We start from the raw sequence: 19,544 nt of genomic DNA, 5'->3' as shown, positions 1-19,544 counted from the left end.
GTGGTGCCCATCCCAGGGCTGTGGGGAGAATTAAATATGCTGTGTGGTTATGACTGGCATCTATACCATGCACTGGAATCCCTTCTCTATGACATTCAGGCCTCTGAGTCAGGGCCTCTGACTTTTCCTCTCCCCTAGACTGCCTCCTCTAGGTCTGATTTGGCAGCGTGAATCTGAGGGAAGCTCAGGCTGAGTAGAGTTAACTGGGTGGGTCTGGAGGACTAAAGCTCTGACAGCGAGAAGCGCATCTAGACAGTACAAGATTACAGACACAGTTAAACAGACTAGAGCCAGGCTGCCTTAGAATCCCAGCTTCACAACTTACCAGCTACGTGGCCTTAGACCAGTCACTGTGTGTGTGTGTGTTTTTCCATTTCTAAATGGGGATGATAACAATACCCCACCCCCACTCCCCACCCACGTAAGTGAGGCCCGTTTAAACGCAAGGTCCTCTCTCTCTCTCTTTCCCTCCCTGGTTCCCTCCTGTCCTCCTGGAACTCATCCTATGTGACTGCCTTCAGAGAATACAATCCAACACAGATCCTTTTAGAAAAGCAGGTTTATTGGTCGGGCTGCTCACCAGGACACAGCAACACGAGAGGCTCCCCAGAGCCCACAGGAAACTCTATCTGCCCACAACTCAGGCCCCTTCAGCCCATCAGCACCAAGGGACCTCGTCCCACAATCCCCATCCTCCCTCAGCCAATGTGTCTCCAACCATCCAGAAGAAAGAAGGGAACCAACAGGAAAAAAAAAAAAAAAAGCAAAGCTTTGTATTGTAAAAAAGATGTGTCCCCAGGCTCCCTCCCTCCACCCCTTAAAAACAATTCGCTGCAATTCTATAATGCAGAGCAGAGAAGATAAAGCACAGGAGGTAGGGGGCGAACGAGGGAGCCTTCAGCCCTCCTCTTCCGACTGTGACTTGGGGGTGAGGGGGGTCTGTCCTTGCTTCTGACAAGCCACCGTTACTGGGGAGGAATAGGGGGACTAAAGTGTCCTGAGGAGAACCTGATCAGAAATCAGGCTTTTGGACTGGAAGCAGCACCCCTCTCAACCCAAAGAGTCAGGAGAGGAACCCACAAGGAAGTCCTGGCAAGTTCTGCAGCTTTATTATAACTAGCTCTAGGGAAGGATCTTGAGAAGAAACTGCCAGGAGTGGGCCAAGTCTGGGCTGCTCTACACACAGGAATTCTATACTCTCCTCCCCTCCCCTCCAGCTCTCAGCTTGGTGGCCTGGCCTTTAGCACCTCGTTCTTTTCCCCGTCCGTCTCCCTCCTACCTACCAGCTCTCCGCAGCCTGGTGCTGCCCTCTTCTGGGACCCTAATTTTCTGGGCTTTGAGAAATGGGCTGCCCCTGGAGCACCATGCCCAGTGGAGGCATGGGGTGAGGCTTACCTCTCTCTTCTTTGGATCGCGGATTTCTCACATTGCCCTCCCTTCTTATCCTGAAAATGGTCCTGCTGTCCTCGGAGAACCCCAGTAAGATGGGATTCTTGTGCTGTGTTTCTCACGCTGCTAATGGACATTCTCCTTTCACCCATTTCCACCTTCTACTATTTCCTGTTCTCTTTCAAAGCCAGAGCCACGTGCTCCTGGGTGCAGATGCATAAACAGTAAATGCCCCCCGCCCCCGCTCCCCAAGGGCTCTGCCTGGCTCCAGCCTTCCTTATTGGCACCTTTTGCAGATACAGCCTGTGCTAGACCCTCATCCAGGGTCACGGCTCACTCTGCCCTCTCTCCCCCGACACTGCCCCAGATGCTCCCCAAAGCTGCTTTCACATCCTTCCAGTATGGGGTCTCCCATGTGAGCAAGGGGCCTCTTCAAGATTCACTCTTCCATTTCACGGTAATTTTGGCTTTGAAGCCGCCAGGGATCAGGATGAGAAAGAAGAGCTCAGTGAGCAGGAATGACAGCAGCTGGGTGTGAGTGTTACGGAGAAGTGCGGGGAAGGCAGCCTGCCCAAGGGGGGCCCAATCATGGAAACGACAGCAAGTTCCTCTAGAATCCCCGACTTGGATCCCCAGGACGTGCATCACCGCCCTCTGCATTTCCACCCAGCATATGCCTAAACTGGGGCTGTCCATGGGGCAAGCTGCCTCCCCCTCCCGTCTTAACAGCCGTAAGACTCGGAGGGGTGCTACTTGAGGGGAGGTGTTCTCAATTTAGAAATATCCCAGCCCGTTTGGGGCAGAGAGAGAATGCGAAAGATAAAGTTCGGAGAGAGAAAGGAATCGGGGCGGGGGCGGGGAGAGGCGGGGCGGCGTGGCCTCCCGGGCACAGCCCCGCGCCCCGCTCAGTCGCTGTCGCTCTTGTCCACCAGCACGGCGTCCGACTCCTCGGTGATCTCCAGCAGCGTGTGCACGTCGGGGCTGCTCCCGCGCAGCAGGTCGGCCGCCTCGCCGCGCTCCGCGCCGCCCTCCTCTTCGTCGGCGCCTACCTCCACCATCTCGGTGGCCTTCAGCACCTCTACCTCGCCCTCGCGGATCTTCTTGACGTGGAAGGTAAATGGCGGCACCCTGTAGACCGCCGTCTTGGAGCGCGCGTAGACCACGTGATCGGGCGTGAAGGACTTCCGCAGCTTGTCCCGCGAGGTCTTGAGCTTCTCCCGCCGTTCGGCGGGGACGAGGCGCGTGCCCAGCTTGTTCATGCGCTTCTCCAGAGTGTGCCGCGTCTTCTCCAGGTTCTCCTTGGTCTTGAGGCGGGTCCTCTCCAGGTTCTCGCGGGTGCGCACCTTGGTCTTCTCCATCTTCTCCTTGGAGAAGGCCTTCTTGAAGTCGTCCACGCGCCGCAGGCCGCTGCGCTTGATGCGCTCGGCGCGCGACTCCTCGATGACCTCCTCCACCTCCACCGCCTCGTCCGAGGACAGCTCGAGCACCGCCGCGTCGTCCTCGGGCCGCTCGCCCTCGGCCATCTCGTCGCCTTCCTTCTCGGGCAGCGCCTCCGACTCTTTCAGCGACCTGCCGATGCTCACTTTGGCCGGCAGTTTCACTTCATCCTAAAGGGAGATCAGAGCGAACAGATGAGGGGGCAGAGCCGGAGAACTGGGCGGGGACTTGGGGGGACGCCGGGCGAACCCGGGGCTGGGCGGTGGCACCCGTGATCCTGCGGAGTGCGTGGTACCCGTGAAATCGGCCTGGACTTGCTCGCCGTTGTATCCCCAGCGCCTGGCACAGAGCTGGACACCTCGTGGGCGCTCAAGAAATATGTATTGAATGAATAGTAACTATACAGACAGGGCGAGGAGGGAACCGAGCTTCGGATCGGAGTCTGGCCTATGTTTTCGCACTTCAGTTAAGTATCTCTGCGGCCCTCCAACCGTCTCCTTGAGCCCTGCGACTGCCCATTTTAAACCAGTCCTTACCCTTTGCGTCCCAGGGACCACAACTTAATTTTGGAAATGGGCAGAGCGCCCTCTGGTGCACTGAGCCCCACACTGCCCAAGCCAGGCCCAAAACCAAAGGGCAGAGTCGGTTTAGGTTGAGGGGTGCGGGTAGGGGGACGAGCTCACAGTCAATCTCAGGCGGCCCCCAAGTAGGGTAACTTGAAGGCAAGTTTACCATAAAGGGAGTGCGTGTCCCAGACTTCGTATCATTTCAGAAGAACCAGTATTAGGGAAGCAGAGCTGTGGCCCTATCTCCCTCCCCCGCCTCATACTGTTTGGCTCCACCAGTGGACGTTCTCCACCCTCATGAAGAAATTGAGGAAAGAGGAGGAAGCTGGCTGGGAGCCAAGGACATGTTTTCTTCCCAACCTGGACGTTTCTTCTGGTTCTGACGTCCCTGCCTTGGAATGGAAGGGAGAGATTGCTTTTCCATTCTTGCCTTTTTCCCCCCAAACAGGAGCTCAAGGGACCAGGAGTAGGAGGGCAAGAGATCCTGGAGCTCAGAGCCAGTTCTTCCCTCTTGCCCTGGGAACACCTAGCACCAGCACTGCTTTCCATTCCGGGAAGATTTTCCAAGATCCTGACTCTGGACCAACATTTCAGAATCTCAGGATCACCTCTCACCAGAAGGTAGGGGAGATTGAGCACAGACAGGAAAAGGGGACATAACCCAGAATGTAAACAGGCTCTCCTCTTTGGCCCAGACTCTCTTTAGGGACTTCCTACAAAGGAATGATAGGCAGTACTTTTTCTAAAGGGTTTTCTAAAGATTGTTTCGCAGAATTGTAAGAAAACCCCATCTGAGAAAAATGAGGCAACACGAGCTGACCCGTCCCATGAACACACACACACACACGCACACACATACACGTATACGTTGACTGCTTGGTATCTCTGTACCACCTGCTACAGAAATTCCTTCCCCAGCCCCCAACCTCTTTCCTCTTCCCTCCCATCCACATCCCCACAGAGTTTCCTGGTTTACATTGAAAACTAGGAACACCTCCTCCCAACTTCCTTCCCTCCCTGTCAATATTATTAGCAGGGACAAAGAGGGAATGCTGGCTCCACCTCTTCTCCCAAACTGGGCACCGGCTCTGCTGGGCACCAAGCCACCTCAACCTCTCGTTACTCAACTACATCTCCCAGCAGGCAAGGTGACCAGGGCTCAGGGCATGCTGGGACTTGTAGTCTCCACCTGCCACAGCTGGCTGGGTACTATCATGGGCATCCTGTGGCAGTCCGTCCATCCTGTTTCTTATCACTCATGGAGGCATTGAAGGGGTGTTTTCCTTGCTCTGAGTGTAGGAGGGTCCCAATCTCTCTTAGCAGTCCCTCTGATTCCCAGTTGTACCCTTTGGGTCTCCCTTTTGCAATCACTTCTCCCTGCCTGCTACCCGAGTGCTCTCTCTTACACACCATGTTAGGACTCTCTATCATCTAAACTCCCGGCTACTTCTTCATCCATCTCCACCCAGAATTTACCGGCAGCCCTAGTATCAAAAAATGTCAGCTCTGATCTCTCCTTCACAGCCTCCTAGTCTAAAAACCCACCCACACTCCCCGACGTTTGAAGGAGAATGCCTCCTTTCACTAAGCTCAGACTATGTGGATGAATTAAGGGAAGGATTAAGCTTGATGGGTGGGAAGTAGTCAGGAAACAGTCCCTGCTGCTGGAAAACAGATCCACATTGTCTCCCTGCCCCACACCAGCACCCCTGATTCTCCCCTCTGCTCCACTCCAACCCATAAAGGCTGAGCTGGCTGGTTTTCCTGGCCTCTGGCTTCCTAGATAAAGGTCTTTGCCAGCTGAGTTTGAACGTGAACAAGGCTGGGGAGAGAGTTCCAGACTTCTTGTAGCCAATCGTGTCTTCCTAGTGCCTGATGAAAGGTCTCAAATACAACATCAGGGAGCAATCCCAGTGAGGGGAGGTTTATTCCTGGATCTGGGGTTGTCTCCCCCCAGTCCAGAAAGGTACTTGGAAGCCATTCATTGTAGGCTTCCACCAGAGTGATGGCTTACACCAGAGGAGCTGCCTTTTTGGTGGAAGGTCAGGGGATAGGGGAAGAAACTGTTTGACCTAAGTCCCGGATAATATCCAGTGGATTGGCGCTGGAGAGGATATACCACCATGACTTTAGCTTTTTGCCTCCATTAATGGATTTTGTCTTTTCTCCCCGTTTCCAAGCCAGGTTTTCCCTATGACTCACAGCTTTGGAGTGCTGTCTTGGGCCCACCCAGTTGGCCTGTTGCTACAACAACCAGCAACACAATCCCAAAACACCTCCCCCAACCCTGGGCACAGAGGCTGGGCACCCCTGTGCCACCCCTACTTCCCTGGCAGAGCTCCTAAGCTAAAGGAGGGGCCTCAGGGTGGCAAGGAGAGAGAGCTCTGTTTGTTCTGTTTCTACATTTTTATTAAACAAAACCACCAGTCCCAACAGGCTTAGTTTCCAGAGTTACCTTTAATGACCAGGTCTGAACAAAAGCATGCACAGCTTCCCCTGCCCCCCACCAAGCACACACAGCTCCCCAACCCAGGAAAGTGCCAGTCCAGGATGAATTTTAGAGGAGCCCCAGGATGGCTTCCACCCCTTCCTCTCCACTCCCTAACCCTGCTATATGAACTTAAGATCCTCTGACTTAGGAAGATTTTTATATTATTATAATTTAATTGAGCACCTACTATTTGCCTGGTCCTTGGCCAGGCACTTCACATTTGTCAGGGAGAAGGGACAGGTGTCATATGGCTCTGGGTAGAGCCTCTCTTGACTTAGTTCTGTACCCAGCCACTGCCTGTGAATGGCCAGAGAAGACATTGCAGAGGTCATTCAGAGACCCAGGATCTGGATCTGCTCAGAGACCATGTTAGAGGAGGGTGCAGATGGGGAGAGGTGAAAGAGAGGGCAGTCTTAAAAACTCAGGACCTCCACTTTAGGTTGCCAGGACAAGGGGGTGAAAGACACTAAAGGTAGAAGGGTCCTTCTTTTCTGCTATAGCATGATTCTCAACAGGGGGCATGTTGCCCCCAAGTGGGTGGAAATTGGTTCTTGCGGGGGAGGGCACAAATCTTAGATATTGCAATAGTTTGTGGGGCTCCAAAGAGTCCTGATATATAGTATATCTGTAGTGTTAAGATTTCATGGGAAATAGATAAGTAATGAGAACCTGTTGTATAAAATAAATAAAGTAAAAGAAAATTCAAATAAAAAAAATTTCATGGGGGAGAGGACAATTAGGGGAAAAAAATGTCTAAAAGGAACTCCTTAGGAAAATGCTATTAAACAAACAAACAAAAAGGTTGAGAAACACTGTGCCATAGGGAGGCCAGAGCCAATGAAAATGTGCCCCCTTCTGGCCTCCTGATTGGCAGCTTTTGGGTGCCCCACCCAAAGCAGGATCTGGCAAACATAAGGGATCGCTTTGCAAAACACTTGCTAAAAAAAACTGGAAAAAAATAAGCGTCAGTGTTTTCCCGAACTGTAGAGAGCGGCTAGAGAGGGCACAGAACAGACCCCAGGCCTGGGCTTCATGAGGGCCCTCTCCAAAGAGGCTTTGAGCCAAACTGGTCTGTCCCTGAGGAGGAGGCAGAGGGGGAGGGGAGGGGAGGGGGCATCAGAAGTGTGGGCAGTTGCAGGCTATCTCATGCAGGCAGCCGTGGGTGCAGCTCAGGTGTGGTGTCTGGAGCATCGACCGTTAAGACAGAAACCAAGACGTAGGGGATGGCCCTTCCCATCACCTCCCACCCCATTGCCTGAACTCCCCATAATGAGAGAGTGTTTTCACAATACCCATCACCCAGTCACAAGGGGCAGTGGCTTGGAAGAGACCAGCCACCCTGGACTGGCCACTGCTAAGCAGTGAGCTGGGGGTGGACTGGGTGTGTGACACCCCATGCCCATGGCCCCATGTGACCCAGGAGACCCTAAGTACCCCCACCGGCTGTTGGCTCCTCTGGGGTGGGCAGAGGCCCAGGCTCTGGGTAATAGGGCAGGGTCCTAGGTGTCTGGTCAAAGGGTGAGAGCTCAGGCACTGTCTCAGGCTTCAGGTCAAAAGGCTCAGTCTCAGGCAGAAGGTCAAAAGGCACGATCTTGGATGTGGCCAGGTCTGAGGGTACATTCAGCTTCTTCTTGGGCTAAGATGAGGAAAAGGGGTTTAAGTGGCGCTTGGGATGGGTGTGGACAGAGTTGGGGGAAGGAAGCCTTGGTTGGCATGCAGAGTTGGGGCTGGTGAGTAGAGGGGAGGGGAGCACACAAGGATTAGGATGGAAAGACACCACAGTTTAAATGCTTCAACAAGAGGGCCCCAGGGCCGAAAGGGGAGGGACAAACCCAGGCCCATGAATTAATAACCACAGTTTAATCAGAACCACCTCCCTGCCTCCCTCTAGAATCTTCCCCAGTCCCATCCTTGGCCTCCTACCTTCTACCCCGACCCTGCTGTGGTCGTGGGATGATGCTGTTGGAGGTTGCAGTGATGGGGGAAAGAAGCTGCTGGGGGCGGGGAAGGAGTTTTCTAAGAGGCCACTTGCTAGACTCCAACTGGGGAGTCTCCAAGGAGTAAAAGAGAAGGCAAACAACTTCACTGTCTTGAGTCAGATGCTGCTGATCCCAGTTATTCCCCAGGGCAGGGTGGGCGCGGGTGCCGCCCCGGATAAGGAGAGGGAGAGGCATGGACGAGGGACATCCTGGCTATTTCCCTTTGGCCACATCCCCACCTCCTGCCTCCCTTGCCACCCATCCCCCCCACCCACTTATGGGCCATCAGACACCCAGATGCACAGAGAAATCAGGATCAAAAACAAAGCTATTGATATTTTGGGGAATTCCCTGGCAGTCCAGTGATTAGGGCTCTGCACTTCCATTGCAGGGGGCATGGGTTCGATCCCTGGTTGGGGAATTAAGATCCTGCATGCTGCGCGGTACGGCCAAAAAAAACCCCCCCAAACCAAGCTATTTTTTTTTTTTTTTTTTGCGGTACGCAGGCCTCTCACTGCTATGGCCTCTCCCGTTGCGGAGCACAGGCTCCGGACGCGCAGGCTCAGTGGCCATGGCTCACGGGCCCAGCCGCTCTGCGGCATGTGGGATCTTCCCGGACCGGGGCACGAACCCGTGTCCCCTGCATCGGCAGGCGGACTCTCAACCACTGCGCCACCAGGGAAGCCCCCAAGCTATTTTTACAACCAGTGGGCCTATGTCCTGAGGCACCCAGCAGCAGCTCCCAACTCTCCCTCCTGAGTGGCTGAGGTGCCACTCTTGCTTTGGACAATCAGGAGAAGTCAGGGGAGAGGGATATTTAGGGGCACTACCAGACTCCAGCGACAACAGTGTTGAGTAAGGCGTGCAGCCACAAATACCCAAAGAAGCAGGTGCCGACCTTCCCTGTAGGATACAGGGAGAAGGCGTGAGTGGCAGGGAGGCTGAGGAGAAAGGAGCCAATGTGGTCCTCTCTTAGCCAGGGGACACCCCTGCTGGCCAGGGAGCTCCACTCCTTATACCCAGCACCCCTCTCCTCCACTGCCATTGGTGACCACATATTGCCTCTGCTTCAGCACCATGAGGCTGAGCAGCTAATGACCACCAACCGTAGCCACTCAGCTCACACTGCACGTGCGCGCGCACGCACGCACGCACGCACACACAGCAGCCCCGGTGCCAGGACTGTGCAACTATCTCCCTCAGAGAATGAAGGAGCCAGAACTAGCTTAGGGCTAGCCTCCTCCCTGATTTCTTCTGCACAGCCCGGGAACAGAAGGGGGAGGCCGGGAGCAGAAAGTGTAGCAGAAGAAGGGGTACACCTGGGCTCTTGCCCCAGCTTTGACCCCCAATCACTTGAATGACAGTAGGCAAGTGACTTCCCCTCTCTGGGCCTCAGCTTCCTCCACTACAAAATAAAAGAGCTGAAGTTGATTATCTCCAAGGCATCTTCCAGCTCAAAAAGTCTACAGTGACAGAATGATGAAATATTCACAATGGTATGGTTCAAAATAATAGCACAAACCACCACTCATCTCTGCAGTTGGTTGCCTAGCAACAATATTCCCTTTCCCTATCAGTTGCGCACTCTGTGCTATCTCCTCCCTTTTTGATTTTGACCTTTACAATAGTCAGACTTTATTTGCTTTAAAAAAAAAATCAGAGAGAAGAATATGATTTCCTTTGGTCTTAGGAATACGTCTAAGAATATGCTCCCATGCTCCCTGCTTTGGATCCAGTGACCAGGAAAAACAAACCAAAGCTAGCTCTTTGGAGGAAGGGTATGGTAAACACTCTCTCCATTAGGCCACCGGGGTACGGGGTGAGAGGGACCAGAGCCCCAAGTTGGGAAGAATTTTGGACAAAAGTGTGGGGTTCTTCTGGAACCAGATAGCCCTGATTTGCTTTGAGTCCAGGAAGGAGCTATAGGTTGGGTTAGGATTTGAGGAGGAGAAGCCAGCAGGCCCTCATTCCAGTCCTGGTATCCTCCCCTTTAATGCCCATGAGCCACCTAAGCCCTTAACTGCTTCCTGGTCCTGTCCTCAAGCACTTGGAGCAGGTCTGATGGGTCCATGGGTAGGACCCATGCCTCATCAAAACTACTTCGGAAAATGTTTAGCCTCCCTTTCTGGATTCTAGAAGAACTCTAACAATATCCAAATTAGTCGTCGTCTGGGAGAATTGGCTTCTTAATGACCACAGCTCCTCCTATTGCATGGTGCCCACAGTCGGCCTGATCTTCCCAGCGGTTCTCAGTCCACTACCCCTAGCTACTAGTAGAATTCACTTCTCTCATTCACTAGCTGTTGCCTAATGAGGTGTCACCTGACAGGATGGGATGCCAACTGCTAGTTTTTGTTTGGGAGACAGGAAGAGAAATGCCAAAGAAGGACAGTAATGACTCAGAAGTGGGTTCAAGGTGAGGGCCCTGATATCCTGTGATGGGAAGGGCTGAATTTCGTGTGTGTCTGTGTCTGTGTAGGGAGGTGTCAAATGCAAACATAACCCGTGAAATCATTATGTCTAGCAGTTCCCTGAATCTGGGTGGGGTCACACAAGGGATTCCCTCCTTTATTCCCCAGGAAGAAGGTGTGGGAGGCCAGGTGGCTTGATCCCACAGCTGAGGCCTTCCCACCCTTTCATGCTCCCTCCACCTTACCCCTCCTTGCCACATCACCACCTCCCACATCTGCAGTGGGGAATACCATACCACTTCCCCTGCTCCCACACTGGAAAACTCACATCATCCCAGGAGGCCTTTTTCCAAAACTCTCTGCCTGGCCACCCAAACATCCTACCCCCTCAGCCTGAGTTTATCGTAAATGTTGCTGCCCCCAATCTTCCCTATTAGGTCTGCCAAGGCCCAGAGCTATTTTTACCTCATTCTCTTCCCAGGCCTGCAGATCTCAGGGAGGAGCAGCCTCCAACTTCCTCCAGAAGCTGAGTACTCCACCCCCTCGCCCCCACCTGGAACATCTGCTCTGCAACTCAGGGAAGATTCCCTGTTGCTGGAATCTTTTCCTTACCTCTGAGCTCCTCTGTGGGTCGGGACCACTTTAGGTATTAGTTATTTCTCCTGTGGTTTGGGGGCTCAGGGTCCCCAGCTTGAGCTATTCCTTCTCCCTCAACTCTCTGTCCCCCACTGACCTTGATGCAGTCAAAGCCACCCTGTGATTAGACCCCCTCCCCACGGCACATACACAATATACAGACACACAATCCGTGCCAACTGCTGAGAGGCAGTAACAGAGACACGCCATTGGCCTCTGCACAGAAGTCTCTCTCCATACCTGTCCTCTCAGAATCTCCATCTTTGACATAAGGAGGTTTACCTCCAGGCTGAGAATTTTCCCAGGTTCTGCGGTCTGGGACATTTCAAGTGAGAAGGGTCACCCATCCAAGCCCTACATGGCTCCTCTCTACCACACCAGGCTCTGGAGAAAAGACAGAGCTGGCTTGCTGCCCCACACCCCTGCCCTGTTCTCCTTGCTTTGATGTACCCCAGCACTAGGCAGTTCTCTTTAAAAGTCACACACCACACACACACACACACACACACACATGCACACACACACCCCATCCTACTTCCTCGGAGCAGTTAAATTAAGTAGAAACAATTCTGGGCAAATATTTTCTATCAGATAGTGCTATATGGGGGAAGCAAACTGCTTAAAGGCCAAGTACCTCTCAGGAGGAGTCCCTGGGCGCTGGTCGGTTGGGGGAGCGCCACTTCAGCCTCTGTCCCACCACCACCTCCTCAGATAAGTGTCAGCTCATGTATGTCTACTGCCCCCAAACTTGTCCCAGTCTGCATTTCTCTTAGCTCCACCACACTGACCAAGCCAAGGACCTCACCACATCCCTGATGGTCACTCAGAACCCAGTGTACCAGGGCCTCTGGGCAGTCAGTGAAACCACAGCTTCCTGACAGAAGTCCTCTCCCTGGGGGGATGTGGGAAATCTGGCCTTCTTTTCTTTCCATTCCCTTTGGTAGGGGCAGGAAGGGGAAGAGGGGACATAGACTAACCCTTCCACCCCCACGATCTCACCTCCTTGGGTGGGAACATCAACCAGGCCCGCGGGAAGCAGAGAGGAGGCAAGGCTGGGCACATTCCCACGCCATCAAAGATCACGGAGCGCTCGGCTCAGACCCACCCCTAATGGGATTGGAGAGGCAGAGTGGAGAGGAACAGCAATGCTGAGATTCCCAGGTTTACATGGGGTTAGGATACAAAAACTCCATTTTCAACCAGGCGGGAGGAATGGGGAGAGGTGCAAAGGAAGCAACAAGCTGTCTGGGCGGAGCCTGGGGCACGCCAGCCTCCCGCCGCCTGTCCTCCAGCTCCTCGGCCGCCCCCGCAGGCATGCAGGGTGACTCACCGCGCCCAGATCGCGGGGCCCCGGGTGTGGGGAGCTGTCCCCTCCCCTCCACCAGACCCTCTAGGACTCCTCAGGCCGCGGGCCACCCTCCCGCCGGCTGCTTCCAACAGATTGAGGGTACATGCACGCCGCGGGCTAGGGTGTCCACAAGGGCCGAAAGTGCCGCGAGGCGGGAGCAGATCGCAGCGAGGGGGCGGCGTGGGCGGCCTAGGCTGATGCGGGGTCCGCGGGGGCGTGCTGGCAGTCGCGTCCCTCGCCTGGCGCAGCCCCCGCGGTGCGTGCCTGAGCCCTGAATCACCCGCTATATCGGGCGGGCAGCGCCGGAGGCCCCAAACACGGGCCGCGCCGCCAGTGTCCGTTTACAGGGGGCCCCAACGGCCGCCAGGCACCGCGGCTCTCCCCAAAACTTCCTCCAAGTAGGAAGACTTTTGACAGAGCCATGTCGGGAGCGATCTGCGAGGGGCAGTGTCCCCGAGTCCAGCCCCCTAACTCGGTTCCGCTACGCGTTTGACACCAGAGGGAGGGGCTGGGTGAGGGAGCGCAGGATGCAGAGCGCGCCCCTCTGCGCTCCAGGAGCCCGCCGCCCATCCCACTCCACCCCAGGAACGCTCGCTGGAAGGAGGGCGGGTCCCCCGAGCCGGGCCAGGCTGGCGGGAGAGCCGCGCCTCGGGTAGGTCCCCCCACCCCAAGCCCCGGGCGGGGGACGGCGGGCCTCTGGGCGGGGTCCGCCCGCCAGCTCACCTGGTAGATCATGACTTTAAAGTTGCGGCGCCGCAGCAGCTCGGCCTCGTTGACCTCCAGCTTCTTGATCTGGCCGGCCTGGCGTTCCAGGCTGCCGCGCACGGTCTTCACGTTGACGCTGACCTTGCGCACCTTCTCTAGCAACTTGCTCACGGTGTTGCTGGTGGTAGCGTGTGCCTTGCCCAGCTTGCTTAACTCCCCCTGTATGCTCTGCACGGCGCCCTCCATCTCCGCCTGCCGCTCCTCCAGCTGGGCTTGGGTCAGCTGGATCTGGTCGACGGCGCCAATGATTTTGTCCAGAAGGCTCAGTACCATCACGCCGTTCACCTGGTCGGATTTGATCAGCTCCTCAGAGCCGGCCCCCGACGGCTCCTCCGCCGCCGGAGCCCCCATGGTGGAGGACCCCTGGTCTCCGGCGTCGGGGTACCCGGGAAGCGGCTGCTCGATGATGTGGAGCTGGGTGTCCTCCATGGCTGCCCGGAGCCGTGCGGGGCCGGCCGGGTGGATCTGGAGCTGAATCGGGAGACCCGGAGAAGAGGAAGAGCGGGAGGGGGCAGAGCGAGAGAGAGCGGATAGCGGAGGAAATTCGAGCCGCGTCCGTGCGCACCGGGATGGCGGCCAGAACTGTGGGGCGGGGGATCGGTGAGTTGCCTGGCTCCCAGGCCAAATCCCGGAGTCTCGTCCCCCATTGGCTGGCTCGGCCCCAGAAAGGGAGGGACCGGGGCAGAAGGGGAGACCGATGCTAGGGAAGGGGGGGCGACCCAGGGGGACCCAAGAGCCGAGCGCCCCACCCTTCCCAGGATGGTTGGAATAGTTGGAGCGGGAGACTAGGGCCTCCGCTGGTAGCGGAGGCGGCGGGAGCGGGACTGGGGCGGAGGAATGTGAGCTGCGGTAGGAAAACAGGTCCTAGAGTGTTGCTCTACTTTTCCCTCTCGCTCTTTTCGCTCACCGGCTAACCCACCTCCCCCTTTTTAAGTTCTAGATTAGGTCGTCAGGTGGGACAGGATATCCTGAAGTTACGTGCAAAATATTGTAGTATTTGCCTGTGTCCAGTTTTTGAGAGGGAAAGGACCCATGGCTTCCACAGTCTTTTCGAAGGGGCCTCTAACTACCCCCCCCCCACAAAGTTACCCACCACTGTTCTAAAAGGTTGGGGGTCGTTTGTGGAAGGGAAGGGAGAACTTAAGTTAGAGTCACAGCGGTAGTAAGGGGCCACCAAGCTCCTCTAGGTTCCTCTTAGAATTATTCTAACAGAGGAAGATTAAGATGGGCAATAAAGTAAAAACTAAAGCTTTTTACTCACTAAAAATCACCTTTCCCCGTGTTTCTGCCTGCCCCAGAGCCCTGGCTGACACTCACCTCAGAGAGCAGGATTGGGAGTCATCCATCTCTCAGGAGCCCAGAGACTCGCGCTCAGCAATCTGAGATATCAAAGGCCACCTGCTCACTTGACGGACCAGAAACGGAGGGCAAGTGACTTACCAGGAGGTTACCAGCAGGTTAGCGTTGGCTTGGCACTCACACCAGGTGTCAGGACTCCTCTCTTGCACTTTCCACCTTAGCAGGCTGTATCTTTCACTGGGTCAGGGAGGAGCAGACGCTCACCCGAATGTGCCGCCAGCCTGTCGGCCTAAGGCTTAACTACAAACATATTTTCAACCATGATGGGTACCGAGGAGCAGGCAGTTCTGAGCAAGATCAAGAAAGGCCCTCAGCTCAGAAGTCCGGGGGAGAGAGAGTGCCAATTCTCCCCCATTTTGCTCTCTCCCACAGCACTGGAGCAGTGAGTTCCCTGAAGCAGCACCAGCCCCCTTTCCCCCAGAAAAGCTGCAAACCTTTTCCCTGGTTAGGAAACCAACCTTGGGTTTCCCCAGCTGGGTAGATGATGGTCTTGGCAAAAGGTCAGTTCTAGTCTGGCATTCATTATCATTAGGCAGAGTGAAAAACTGCTTGGTGGGGACCCTGGGCCCTATTAATCCAGTCAGAGAAGCCACCAACCCAGAAAGGTGCTGAAGAGCTCACTGCCTGGGATAGCGTGGGATCATCCGGAATAGTCCCAACAGCTATTGAACAAAATATTTCCCCTGACACTTCAATAGCTGTTTCCACAGAAACAGGTGGCTTTCGTATCTGAGATTCAAATAGAATGAACTGGTATAGAAATCACATGTATTTATATACTAGAACTGACAGATTGCCAATTTATTTTAGAATTTGAGAGAAAATGTGTTTTAGCAGTTTAAGTTCCTTCCACTGAGGATTGAAAAGACTTCTAGAGAGGAAGAAGAGTGACAGTAGAGAACCTTACTGGACCTTCATAAGGTTCTTTTTAAAATTGATTAGATTATTTTCATAGGTGACACGTAAGGTACAAATTGCAAATAGCACACAAAGAAATATAGTGAAAAGAAGTTTTCTTTCTATCCCTGCCTGCAGCAAACTAATTTCTGGCCAAGGAGACAACAGTTGTTATATTTTCTTGTGGAATCTTCTATAGAAAGTCTCTGCACACCATATATATATATATATATATATATATATATATATATCTCAGCACTTTGCTTTCTGTCAGTTACTAATATATCTTGGTGATTGTTCCATATCAGTGCATGCAGAGCTGCCTTGTTTTCCAATGTAGGGATGAATTGATACTATACTTATTTAACCAGTTCTCTATCAATGGACATATACACATTACAATTTAAACCTCACTTGGTGGGGGAGGGGTCCTGAAGAGGAGTTTTACTGGTTGATTTGTTTTTGTGGTTGCATGCTTGCTAAAAGGAATCAAGTCCATGCCATCTGATTTTCCCATCAGGAAAGTATTTCTATTCTTCAAAAAGGAATGTCCGTATTTGTGGAGTCTCTGACTCATTTGATGCCTCTTTAACAGAGAAGAATTTCGCAGAAAGAGCCCTACCCTCCCCGTTTGCCTATGTCCAAGAGAAGCATTTGCACCAGACAAAGTTTCTCTCCTGTTCCTCTTCTTACTAAATGCCAGCTAAATCCGACAGGGGGCGTGCTGAGCCTTGGTGCACCAGCTTTATCAACACCGACACCCAGAACTGGAGCCAAACAATCCTTCCCAGAGGACTCCACTCCATTTCAGTGAAAATAAGCAGTTTCTCTTCATTTGGAATTGTGTTCAGCATGCCATAGCTTGTATTCAGGGTTGATGCTTTGCATTTTCCATTGCTCACTCTATTTGCTGAAAGGCACAGTGTTCCACTGTGTGCTTTCAGCTGGTGAGGCAGGGTCTGTAAAAGGGACAGAGAGATGGAAACAAACAACCCTTTGGCCCAGAAAAAGAACACCAGGATGCAACCCTGTCAGCAGCTGGAATCTCACAGCTCTCTATCGTGTTCCTCTATCCATCCATTTGTTCAGCAAAGTGTGACTATTTACCAGGAGCCAGCTACTGGGCTGGGGACTTCAATAAAGCCCAGTCCCTCCTGTTGAGAAGCTCATAGCGTAGCATGAGGAGATGGATGCACAAATAGTTTCTGATACAAAGTGGAAGGTGCTCTGGGAAGGTTCCCACTACTTCCTGGGAGAATAGGGAAGGGTTCACAGGGTACAGCCTTCCTCCCCACCCCACCCCCTACCCTTCCTGCAGTGACGTGAGGCGTGAAAGTACAGGCTGGGTGGGTGGGAGAGCAGCCAGGCATTCTCATCTCTTATCGAGGTTCTGCCTTAAATCTTACCAGCTTACACTGAGGGAGCCCCCAACAAGGTGTGAGGGGTGCAGCGTGCAGTATGTTCCATTCAGTTTTGGGTCGTGCTGGAAGAGACCCTAGGGAGACAATGTGTTTTGTTAACAATAAATGATTGGGATGAATGATGTGTTGTCACATCAGAGAAGCCATCCCGAATGGAAAACCAGTCTTCAGCAGCTGGCTTACAGCTGCCAAAGACAGCAGAGATGTTTTTCTCCCCAGATTTATAAGCACTATTCTTGCTTCTCTGACATATAGGAAAAGTGCCTATAATATTTATATATTTCTCTTCCTCAAAAATCCCTTCCTTTCTTCTCCTTCAAACATTAATATATAGGGTAGCTTTCCTGAACCAGAAAGCAATGAGAATTATTTATTAAGTGCTAATTTATGCATAGCGTGGTGCTTGAAAACATTCAAAGAACACAGGGAATTTGCTGCAGGGTGAGAATTTTCGTCTCAGGGAAGCAGTGAGTCTGGCTGATAAACAGAAAAGTCACGAAAATAAGGGAATGGAAATGCCATCAAATCTCTTTTCCTCCTCTGCCTTCAGCATGCACTGGTCTCTTATCCCAAAAATAAAAAACAAACATAAACCAAAACTACAGTCTTAATTGGTTTTACCTTCCTGCCTTCCCAAGGCTGGGTCCATCCATTTTCTCCTGTTCAGATTCATTGTTTTCTAGAACTGCTGCTACATATCCCTTACCCTCAATTCAGTCCTTAAATTTCTGCAGTTAAGCCAAAAAGGTGGCTTCCTTTCTACTAAAAGAGCACTTAAAAATCACCAATAAACTCCACATTCTACCAATTATCTCTCCTTTTCTAACGTTACTTGAACTCTCCACAGAATTTAGCACTGCTGACCAGTTTGCCCTTGAGACTCTCCCTCTTGGCCTTTGTGAGGTTGTATTATTTTTATTTACAGTATTTCTCGTCCCGCTTGCTAACATTTTTTTTTCTTTCTTTCATAGTCTTAAAAAAACCCAGCTTTTGAAACCGCTCAAAAAATAAAAATAAAAACGACAACCACTAGCTTTACTGACATACAGCTCACATACCATACAATTCACCTATGTAAAGTGTACAGTTCAATGGTTTTTAGTACGAAGAGGTGGCAATCATAATCGATTTTAGAACAGTTTCATAACCCCCCAAATAAACAACCTGTCAAATAAAGAACAAATCCAGAATTAGTAAAGAGAGACTTTATTAGAAAGGATTATTGCAGGGGAAGAAAGGGACTATGGCAGTCAGGGGAGGGGATCTAATGTAATAAAGAGAATGCTGTGACCATAAGATCTGCAGGTGTCTCAAGGGGTAGGCAAAAAGGGGTTTTCTTTTATAGAGAGGAGTAAACAAGGCTAGAAAGAACGAGGATCAGGGAATGGGATGAAAGGGTGGCATGATGAGAGAGCAGAGCAGAGAACGCTTTTCTCTGAAGCCAGCCTATCCTCAGGATGGGTTGTGTGTTGGCTCAGGCTAAGAGTGGGCCAAAGGTCAGGGGCCTGAAAGGAGATAAGTTTAAGCAAAGTTTTGATAATAAGCATTTTGTTCCGAGTGATCCGTGGGGACAAGCAGTGTTTATCAGTACACAATGGTTGCATAAAATCCTATTGTATAGTTATGCTACATGTCTGTATGGACAGTTGGATTGTTTCCTTTTTTTTTTTTTTTTGGCTCTTATGAAAAATTCTATGAACATTCATGCTATTTTCTTTTCTATTTTTATTCATAATGCTATTTTCTTTCTTTTAAATTTTATTTTTTTTTGGCTGCGTTGGGTCTTCATTGCTGTGTTCAGTCTTTCTCTAGTTGCGGTGAGTATGGACTACTCTTCGTTGCGGTGCACAGGCTTCTCATTGCAGTGGCTTCTCTTGCTGCAGAGCATGGGCTGTAGGCATGTGGGCTTCAGTAGTTCTGGCATGAGGGCTCAGTAGTTGTGGCTCACGGGCTTAGTCGCTCCGCGGCATATGCGATCTTTCCGGACCAGGGATCAAACCGTGTCCCCTGCATTGGCAGGTGGATTCTTTTTTTTTAATCTTTTTAAATTATATTTATTTATTTTTGGCTTTGTTGGGTCTTCGTTGCTGCGTGTGGGCCCTCTCTAGTTGCAGAGAGTGAGGACTACTCTTTGTTGCAGTATGCAGGCTTCTCATTCTGGTGGCGTCTCTTGTTGCAGAGCATGGCCTCTAGGTGCGCGGGCTTCAGTAGTTGTGGCTCACGGGCTTTAGAGCGCAGGCTCAGTAGTTGTAGTGCATAGGCTTAGCTGCTCCACGGCATGTGGGATCTTCCCGGACCAGGGCTCGAACCCGTGTCCCCTGCATTGACAGGCAGATTCCTAACCACTGTGCCACCAGCGAAGCCCATGTCATTTCCATTTCTTTGTCTCTAATCTCTTCCCTCCAATTCACCCGGCATGCACAGCGCTGCCTATTAATCTCCCTAAAAAGTTACTTTGATTGTTGTCTTCCCTCTGCAAAAAAAAAAAGCCTTATGGGGAATTCCCTGGCAGTCCAGTGGTTAGGAGTTGGACCTTTCACTGCAGGGGCCAGGTTCAATCCCTGGCCGGGAACTAAGAACCCGCAAGCCCTGTGGCATGGCAAAAAACCAATCACCTTCTGTGGCTCCACTCAGTATAGTGGAGATTTATTCGTTTTTGGCTGCCGGATTTTGTACGATTTAATACAAGTGGATTATTATTGTTAATTCGTTCTATTCCTTTACATTAACTTCCTGCTATTCCAGTTTGCCTGATAGACCCTATTCCAAAGACATGCCATGAGCAACATCCCCTTAGACATCTCTTGCATTAGTATTTCTTTCTGTGTCTGTTTGCTCTCTTCAA

General features: G+C 52.2%; 2 protein-coding genes across 2 annotated transcripts in view; one reads left to right on the top strand and one right to left on the bottom strand.

Annotated features, from left to right (window-relative positions):
- Positions 1–543: 543 nt before the first annotated feature.
- On the bottom strand, positions 544–13,451 carry CAVIN1 (caveolae associated protein 1). Its single transcript, XM_004282819.3, has 2 exons — positions 12,981–13,451; positions 544–2,996 (listed from the first exon to the last, which is right to left on the bottom strand). The coding sequence occupies exons 1-2, from the start codon at positions 13,449–13,451 to the stop codon at positions 2,295–2,297; spliced, it is 1,173 nt and encodes a 390-aa protein (XP_004282867.1). The 3' UTR covers positions 544–2,294.
- Positions 13,452–13,484: 33 nt separating this feature from the next.
- ATP6V0A1 (ATPase H+ transporting V0 subunit a1) overlaps positions 13,485–19,544 on the top strand; it is an 81,156-nt gene continuing 75,096 nt past the window's right edge. The window contains exons 1-2 of the mRNA XM_033410738.2: positions 13,485–13,622; positions 14,321–14,479. The gene's annotated coding sequence lies outside the window, so the exon portion shown is untranslated. The remainder of the gene's footprint in view (positions 13,623–14,320; positions 14,480–19,544) is intronic.

This window comes from Orcinus orca, chromosome 19 (genome assembly GCF_937001465.1).
Source record: "Orcinus orca chromosome 19, mOrcOrc1.1, whole genome shotgun sequence".
NCBI lineage: Eukaryota > Metazoa > Chordata > Mammalia > Artiodactyla > Delphinidae > Orcinus > Orcinus orca.
Note: the sequence above shows the minus strand (reverse complement) of the source record. Positions and strands in the feature narration are given on the sequence as shown.

What these genes read in the sequence shown, in the direction of transcription:
- CAVIN1 (XM_004282819.3), bottom strand. Translation starts at nt 13,451, where the DNA reads ATGGAGGACACCCAGCTCCACATCATCGAGCAGCCGCTTCCCGGGTAC. An exon ending in TTAAAGTCATGATCTACCAG is followed by an intron (nt 2,997 to 12,980) that starts GTGAGCTGGCGG and finishes ATCTCCCTTTAG; the next exon opens with GATGAAGTGAAACTGCCGGC.